Consider the following 9,408-nt stretch of genomic DNA (forward strand, 5'->3'; position numbering starts at 1 on the left):
GGGGCCCTACACAAACTGAATCTGACGAGGTTGGTGGACCAAATGGAGAAGGACTTCAAAAGATGGGACATGTTACCGCTCTCGCTGGCGGGTAGAGTGCAGTCGGTCAAAATGGTGGTCCTCCCGAGGTTTTTGTTTGTGTTTCAGTGCTTTCCCATCGTGATCACCAAGGGCTTTTTCAAGAGAGTAGGTAGGAGTATTATGGGGTTTGTGAGAGAGAATAAGACCCCGAGAGTAAGGAGAGGGTTCCTGGAATGCAGTAGGGACCGAGGAGTGTTGGCGCTGCTACTACTGGGCAGCAAATGTGGCGATGGTCTGCAAGTGGGTTATGGAGGGAGAGGGGGCAGCATGGAAGAGGATGGTGATGGCGTCCTGTAAAGGAACGAGCTTGGGGGCGTTGGTGACGGCACCGCTGCCGTTCTCGCCATCAAAGTATACCACGAGCCCGGTGGTGGCGGCAACATTAAGGATTTGGGACCAGTGGAGACGGCACAGGGGTGCAGTGGGAGCCTCGGTGTGGTCCCCGATCAAGGGTAACCACCGGTTTGTCCCGGGGAAGATGGACGGGGGGATTCCAGGGCTGGCATCGGGCGGGGATTAGAAGAATGGGGGATCTGTTCATTGACGGGACATTTGCGAGCCTAGGGGCACTGGAGGAGAAGTTTGGGTTACCCCCGGGAAATGCATTTAGATATATGCAGGTGAGGGTTTTTGTGAGGCGACAGGTCAGGGAATTCCCGTTGCTCCCGGCACAAGAAATTCAAGACAGGGTGATCTCGGGTGTATGGGTCGGGGAGGGCAAGGTTTCGGCAATACACCAAGAGATGAAAGAAGAGGGGGAAGCGCTGGCAGAAGAGTTGAAGGGTAAATGGGAGGAGGAGCTGGGGGAGGAGATCGAGGAAGGTCTGTGGGCTGGTGCCCTAGGTAGGGTTAATTCCTCCTCCTCGTGTGCCAGGCTCAGCCTGATACAATTTAAGGTGGTTCACAGAGCGCACTTGACGGGGGCGAGGTTGAGTAGGTTCTTTGGGGTAGAGGACAGATGTGGAAGGTGTTCAGGGAATCCGGAGAACCATGTCCATATGTTTTGGTCATGCCCGGCACTGGAGGGGTTCTGGAGAGGAGTGGCGGGAGCAATATCTCAGGTGGTGAAAGTCCGGGTCAAGCCAAGTTGGGGGCTAGCAATATTTGGAGTAGTGGACGAGCCGGGAGTGCAGGAGGCGAAAGAGGCCGGCATTCTGGCCTTTGCGTCCCTAGTAGCCCGGCGAAGGATCTTGCTAATGTGGAAGGAGGCGAAGCCCCCAAGCCTGGAGGCCTGGACAAACGACATGGCTGGGTTCATAAAGCTGGAGAGGATTAAGTTTGCCTTGAGAGGGTCTGCGCAGGGGTTCTACAGGCGGTGGCAACCATTCCTAGACTATCTCGCGGAACGTTAGAGGAAGATCGGTCAGCAGCAGCAGCAACCCTGGGGGTGGGGGTGGGGGTGGGGAATGGGGGATTGCTTGGGGGGAGGGATGAGCAGGAGATAACATGAAGGGCGGGGGAAACTGGCATGTGCGGGAGAGAGCCAGTGTATAAAGCTATGTAAATATACCATTTTGCCATGTATATATCTTGCTCAGTGCGTTTTTGTGTTCTTTTGTTACGGGGGGGGTTATTGTTTGTAAGGGGAAAAAATTGTGTTGGTAAAAAACTTTTAAAAATATATTTTTTTAAATAAAAAAGGATTCTCCGTTTCGCCAGCTGGTCAATGGGGTTTCCATTGGGGGTAGCCCCACGCCATCAGGAAACCCCGGGATGCCGGCAAAACAGAGAATCCCGAAGGCGGAGAATTCAGCCCATAATGTTTGAAATGTGGGTTTGGGGATGGGGAGAATTGAACAATGGACATAGTAGCGGGTACCTAAAATTAAGAGTCCATTGTCTTCCTCAACTTCCCTTCAATGTCCCTTGAGTGTGAGCCAGCCCATTGCATCAATTTACATCCAGCGGACCTCTGGGTCCCTCCCTTTTCTTTCCAGATGGAGAAGTCCTTAAGCTGACTGTCCACTCCCATGGAGAATCAAGCTGGATGGAACACAATGGGTGGGAAGGGACTCACCTCTCCACTCATGCTGGAAGCTCCACTTCCAATCAAGTGTATATGGAGTTATTCCAAGATTGAAACTCTGGCCTCCACTCGCTGGGCTGTCTGGGGCCTGAGGCCTCGGAGTAGGGGGCTCTATTACCAAGTCCTCCTTCAAATTTGCAAGCTCCAAGCGAAAGGAAAATCAAACCAGAATGAATATTGTTTGTTCCCACTTGCAGGAAGGAAAGCAGCGGGGATGTAGGAAAGGACATGGAGCTGCCCGATGTCTGTGAAAATGAGGCGATTTCCTGAGCGCTCTGGGCATGTGCATGCTGTATTTTGGTCTGTTGCACCCTGTCTTTGCTCGACTCAAGAAAAATCACCTTCACATGCAAGTGTCATTCCACACAGCTGTCATGAACCAAAGCTTCTGAGGGCACAACATGAGACTGAGACCCAGCAGAAAAAGGCCCACACCAAGAGAGGCAGAGAAATGGAATGGATTCCTGCTTCACAAATTGCCTTCCCGGGGCAAAAATAAAACAACATGGGATGGGGTTTGCAAACGGAATGCTGCAGAGGATCGATTTGTTCATCATTCAACCAATCCATCATCATCAATCCATCCAGTCAGCCATCGTTGTTGGGCTGATGGGTTCCAACAGAAAATGATCAATTGAGCACATTAGTGATGAATTATTCACCTCATTGGGACCAATAGCTACTTTTGCTGCAGTAATCCTGCAGCCTGGTGGAGCCAGACTGTGCAATCAAAGCATGCATTTCTGTTGTTTGCCTGCTGACATTCTTGGGTGTCATAAACCTTTGTGGTTCTATGTCGGAGAAATGTCGACATTTCCCTTCATTCCCCACAGAGTAATGGACTATTGGCAAGGCGCCGCTGTGAACTGTGTATATCTCAGAGCTGTGCTACTTAACATTCCAAAGATTAGTGTCTCTGAAGTCATTCTTTTATCAATAATGTATTATATTTGCAATTCGCCAAGCAAGCATCATGGGTAACAGGTGACTGGCGCATAAATAAGTTAGCATTTTAAATTATTCAGATAGTTCAGTGATTGAACCACTCTGTTCCGCACATTCCAACTTGGATCCCTTCCAGCTACATGTCAGCAGAGGTAAGAATTCTACTCCTGATAATCTGCAATGTTGTGAACCCAACAGTTAAACCAGGATTACGTCTGTGGGACCACCCACCCAGTCATAGTTTATGGGGTTATTGGGGGTAAAGCCTGTAGCAGCGTGGGGACGTAACTTCAACTAATATGCCTGGAAAAGCCAGGTCTAGATGGCAGATTAATGAGGGGGGAAAGGGAGGTATCCAGATTAGCCTTCTTGGGCAGGAGAGTAGTACACCTCAACACATTCGGCAAACCCATCTCTAAACACCAGCAACGGGAGCCTCTTCACCACCCACCCTCCCCCACAACTATCTGTGAGGATGGAGGGGAGCGGGGGGAGGCTGGAACTCCTCACAAATGTTGCAGAAAATGTTAGACTTTCCAACATGTTGGAACTGGGACAAGAACAGGAGATATGTAAATGGATGGCCTTGTGTGACCCGCTGAACTCCAGTAGGATCATCTTCAGAGGTCACCAGTGAGTGGATCCTGGCCTGTATACCAGTATGTGACTTCCCTCCCCACTGATTTTTCAGTCCTGCGATTTCTGAAGTTAACACACAAAGTAACATTAGGCTGCATGAAGTCACATCGCATACGCAGCTTACAGTCACGCAGCTTACAGTCACGCAGCAGTCACATGGCGTACAGTCACAGCAAACAGTCACATGGCGTACAGTCACACAGCATACAGTCAAACAGCAGTCACATGGCATACAGTCACACAGCAGTCACATGGCATACAGCCACACACATACAATCAATCACCAGTCACATGGCATAAAGTCACACAGTCAAACAACAAACAGTCACATAGCATACAGTCACACAGCGCACAGTCAAACAGAAAACAGTCACATGGCGTACAGTCACACAGCATACAGTCAAACAGCAGTCACATTGCATACAGCTACACATACAATCAATCACCAGTCACATGGCATAAAGTCACACAGCGCACAGTCAAACAACAGTCACATGGTATACAGTCACAGCATGCAGTCACATGGCGTACAGCCACACAGCATACAGTCAAACAGCAAACAGTCACACAATATACAGCTACACAGCCAAATAGCAAACAGTCACACAGCATACAATCACACAGCAAAATGTCACACCATACAATTACACAATGTTTAGTCACACAGAGTACAGTCACAGTTTACAGCCATACAACATACGGTCACACAGCATTCTGTTGCACAGTTTATAATCACATAGCAGCTACATGGCTTTCAGTCACACAGTTTGCAGTCAAACAGGTACAAATTCCTAACATTGACCATCTAGGTTTCCAATTCTTAAACAAACATTTCCTGATAAAGATATTTACTTTGTGGCAGCACGTAGCGAAGTGGTTACCGCTGCTGCCTCACGGCGCCGAGGTCCCAGATTCAATCCTGGCTTCTGGGGGGGCGGGGGGGTCACTGTCGTGTGGAGTTTGCACATTCTCCCCGTGTTTGCGTGGGTTTCGCCCCCACAACCCAAAGATGTGCAGGGTAGGTGGAATGGCAATGTTAAATTGTCCCTCAATTAGAAGAAATGAATTGGGCACTCTAAATTTTAAAAATATATATTTACTTTGATCAGGAGAAATTATCCTTATTCACTGGTGTCTGGGCGAGGAATGTGGAATGTACTACATTGGGTTTGTAAGTATTTAATTTGACCAATTAATTGTGTTATAGGTGGTGTATTCTATTGATCAGTTATATGTGTCTTTGAGCATGTGCTTTGTGCCGTGTTTTAGTGAAATGGCAGATATGTTTTCTGACGATGATTGTTAGTGGTATTGACCAGAGGAAACCGGTACAACACCATTAACCATCTTACTTAATCATGAGAGGTTCTCCAACTACTGATCCCACCGAAGACTAAAGGACAGAGCTGAATTACACCTGATTTGCACTCCCATGATTCCCAATCCTTAGCGGCAAGGTTTGCAAGGGATACCCTAGGGAATTCTGCTAGTGGGCCGCCATTTTGAGCAGGCAGCCCAATTAGAGGTCTCAGGGCCCCCCTCTCCCAGCAACTCAATTCAGTCCCCAACCCACTCCCCATCCCCAGGATTTTCTGGGTCACCCCCCCCCCCCCCCCACCCCCCCCGGCTCCTGGTGACCTGACCCCCCCAGAGACCTCCAAAATAAAGAGACCTCATTGAAGAGAGATTTCTATCAGTAAGCCACCCCCCCCCTCCCCCCAGAAGAGAAACCTCTGTCAGGAAGCACCCCCCGCCCCCTCCAGAAGAGAGACCCCTGTCTGGAATCTAGAGAGCAGTCCAGACAGAGGCAGTGAAATGAAACACTGCTTTAACATTCACCTGGGCAGTACACCTGCTGGCTCAAGCAGGGGAACAACACCTGCAGTTCCTGGAAAGAGAAAACCAGTCAGCTGGTTTAAAACTCTCAGACCTTTGACCATTCATTTATTTCTCTTTGATGTTGATTTTACCAGGCTGTGAGTGACAGCTTCCACACACCACAGCTGTCAGCATTGTTCCATTCATCTCCCTTCACGGTTGAGTAACTTTGAAGTGGTCAGCTGTGAAACTAACTGCACTTAATTCTGAAGTGGTCCACTTCAAACCTCTAGTGCTGTGTTGTCAGGGTCTCCCAAATCCCTTTGTTCCTCCAGAGCTCGTAGCTTCTCCCCATTTAGACAATATTCCAAATTTCTTTCCTTGGATTCAAAATAGATGTCTTCACACTTGTAACTCCAAATGATGTCTATCTGCCATATAGTTTACTGTTTTGCTTAGTCTGTCTATGCCCCTCTCTGTCTCTTCCTTCTACTTATACAAGTTAGCGTCATCTTCAAGCATAAAGACAAAACTTCTTGTTTCTCTGTCCATGTTATTTGTTGCTCTGTACTGATTGGTGAGAAGGGAAAAATTATAAAAGGGTATAATTAGTAGCCAGTAGGGCAGCACGGAGGCACAGTGGTTAGCACTTCTGTCTCATGAGTTCAATCCCAGCCCCGAGTCTCTGTCCGTGTGGAGTTTGCACATTCTCCCCGTGTCTGTGTGGGTCTCACCCCCACAACCCAAAGATGTGGAGGGTAGGTGCATTGACCATATCTTTTTATTGAAACAGTAAAAAATATATACAAGGCCAAACGGTACAAACACTAATTTTGTGTTGGAGAAACAGGGTACCCTCCCCTCAGTACCAACGCACGAGGAGGGGAGGCGGGGGATACTCTGATTATCAAAACAGTTCACAACACAGTTGTACAAAAAACAAACGGTACACGCACTAAACATTGCGCTGGAGAGACCAGATAGCATGCTAAATTGCCCCTTAATTGGAAAAAAAGAATTGAGTACTCTTAATTTAAAAAGAAATTAATTGTCAGAGTCTGTTTAAAACCTATCAGGTTCCACCAATTGATCTGCTGCCCTCTCAAATACATTGTGGACTGATTTAAACAAGGCAATTATTAAAGCTGCAGTCAGATTCTCACTCTGCATACCAGACACAAACGGCAAGGTGCATCTCAAACTCATACTTGGCTTCCCCAGGCAGCGATGATTAATGTTTTGCCAGTGTGGGTGTTAAAAAGTGCTGTCTCCCACTAAAATAGATTGTCAGGGCATTAAAGTCAGTGAGGATGTCCCATTGCCAGCCGTTATTGATGTGTTTTATGAATATCTAAAACTATTTATTGCATTTTCTGCTCTGCAGATGTAGCTGTGCATAGGAAATGGTCTCCCGCACTATCCCTTCCCTTTAATTAAAGTGAGGGCTGGTATCCTTCTCAAGGGCAATAGGGGTGGGCAGTAAATGGAGGCTCAGCCAGCAATGGCCACATCCCGTGAATTAATAGAACAGAAATCCTCTCCTGGCTCAGTGCATGAATGGAATTGGATCTGAGTATAATTGCCATCACCATGAGTTACCTGGAAAATAGATATTTCTGTCTAGCGAATACATGATTACTTTATGACCACAGTTGCAAGTGTCCATTCCTTTGGTTAAAACTACAGGCAAAAGTCATAAGCTGCAATTCTGAGTGTGCTATCTTTAAGACCAGATGGCAGAGCAGAAAAGGCTTGTGGGAAAGCAGTGGCCAGCCCCCATGGGAACCAGGCATTGAATCTGAAACGAAAGTCGCCATAGTCCCCGAGGACCATGGGCTGCTCTCCCCCTTTGAGTGTAAGAGAGCTGACTGGTGGGTGGGTGATTTAACCTGAGAGTCACCTTCATGAATAACCTTAGACGGTACGGGAATTGAACCTGCGCTGTTGGCCTCGCTCTGCATCACGAACCAGCCGTCCAGCCCACTGATCTATTAAGAATTGGATCACAGCGAAGACAGAAGTCATTCCTCTGAAAATGAGCCACTGAGATATATCCCACACTTTTGGCTGTCTGCAAACTATTGATGGCCTATCTCATTGCAGGCTGACTCAGTCCTTAGAAAGATGCTGTCCAAGCATGGATTTGAAGTAAATATCTAGTAAGACAAAGGCTGGATTCTCTGCCGGTGGGATTCTCCATTACGCCGGCAGTGCACCCACGCCCGTGGGTTTCCCGGTGACATGGGGTGGCCACAATTGGACATCCCATTGGCAGATGCGGGAATGGAGAATCCCACTGCCATGGGAAACGCAGCTGGCGGACCAGAGAATCCCGCTCTAGGAGAACTTCATCGTGGTTTAACGCAGGTTAAACCACCAGATACAGTGCGGATTTGCATCACTCGCCTATCTATACAGCAGAGACCTTACAATACTGCGAATGCCATTCTGTGTGTGACCCACAGCTGTATTGTACAGGCTGAAAATGGTGAACTAAGGTTCAATAATTGACATATACACCATTGAAATACAATGCTAACTGCTGCTGCTAACCACTCGGTAAGTTTGCTGGTTTGCAGGGCTGGATGAAAAGCTTGCTCTCCTCCTTGTGATCAGTGGAGTCGAATTGCTGAGGAGGATTTCATATGGCTGTTTAGTACTCAGAACATCAACATATTCATTCATTGTGCACTGCTAACCTATACCACATCAGCCTGAAATGTTCATGTCAATGTTTGCTGTTTCTAATGAGTATTGCAATGAATGTGCACCGTAGTAAGTATATCTTACGCATGATACAACTGTACTTAGTCTGGAGAGCGATGCAAGTGTTCCATTGTAAATATGTATTAATATAAAGAGGATATTTTTTGCATGCTTTTATATTGGAATAAGGTTAAAAAAAAGGACTTCAATAAGTTACTCACAATGAGCAATTCTGGACTAAACTGATTGATTGACTGCATGAAAAGCAATTTTATTGTAAATTTAAGATTCAATAAACCATGTTATACAACTGACCTTGCTTGAGATCTATATGTACTTGTATGAAGAGGATCAAAAGATTTAATTACAGACAGGATTTTCACTTCATAAACCTTTCTGGGGCTAATGCTCTCTATGTGAGGAGACTACAATGTGGTGAACCTGTTGTCTTTTGTCAGCTTTTGTCCCCACGACTGGTACTCTCTCCCACAGCCCTGTAGGAAAATGTGTTCACAAATCAACGAATCATAACATCCAGCAACACTGAAAGGAGCCATTTTGCCCATTATGTCTGTTCCCACTCTTGGAAAGTGCTGTCCCATTTAATCCCACACCCAGCTTTCAACCCATAACCCAGCAAATTAGCTCTCTTCAAATTAGCTCTCTTCTGAACACTCCTATAGTACCTAATTTCTCTGCCCTCTCGGGTATTGTATTCCAAATGTTACAATCCCAAACAAGGCCCCAAGATTTGGTTACAATCCATTTAGGGCACAGTAACTTTTCAGTAGTCACAACATTTAAAATCCCAGTTATTTATTAAGAGAATAAAGCCATACAATTGCACGATTTAAAAAGAAAATAATTTTGACTATTTGTCATGATATGCACTCATGCACATAATGAGATACAGACAGGCAGTGACAGACACCCAGTACAGCCAATCAACACACAGGACAGAACACAACCAATCACCAGGCAGAATACTAGAGGGTGGTCTCTCACTATAAAACACACGAGACATCAACACTCTGCCTCTTTCCACTGGTGACAACTGTAGTGAGTCAGGGTGTATATATCAGTTAGCACCTTCTACACGTGGCTCAGAGCTAGTCTGGTCTAGTTAGTTATAGCACGCACACTTAGATTAGTAAAGTGTCAAACCCACAGCAAACTGTGTGCACTGCTTAAGT

General features: G+C 46.7%; 1 protein-coding gene across 7 annotated transcripts in view; it reads left to right on the plus strand.

Annotated features, from left to right (window-relative positions):
- Window positions 1–8,529, plus strand: part of camkk1a (calcium/calmodulin-dependent protein kinase kinase 1, alpha a) — a 329,689-nt gene extending 321,160 nt beyond the window's left edge. For all 7 annotated transcript variants that reach the window (XM_072469148.1, XM_072469142.1, XM_072469146.1 and 4 more), the window contains one exon: window positions 2,305–8,529. In XM_072469148.1, the coding sequence (XP_072325249.1) occupies window positions 2,305–2,377 (73 nt within the window). In that variant the 3' untranslated portion in view covers window positions 2,378–8,529. The remainder of the gene's footprint in view (window positions 1–2,304) is intronic.
- Window positions 8,530–9,408: the final 879 nt, after the last annotated feature.

The sequence above is a fragment of the Scyliorhinus torazame genome, chromosome 12, assembly GCF_047496885.1.
Source record: "Scyliorhinus torazame isolate Kashiwa2021f chromosome 12, sScyTor2.1, whole genome shotgun sequence".
NCBI classification, from domain to species: domain Eukaryota; kingdom Metazoa; phylum Chordata; class Chondrichthyes; order Carcharhiniformes; family Scyliorhinidae; genus Scyliorhinus; species Scyliorhinus torazame.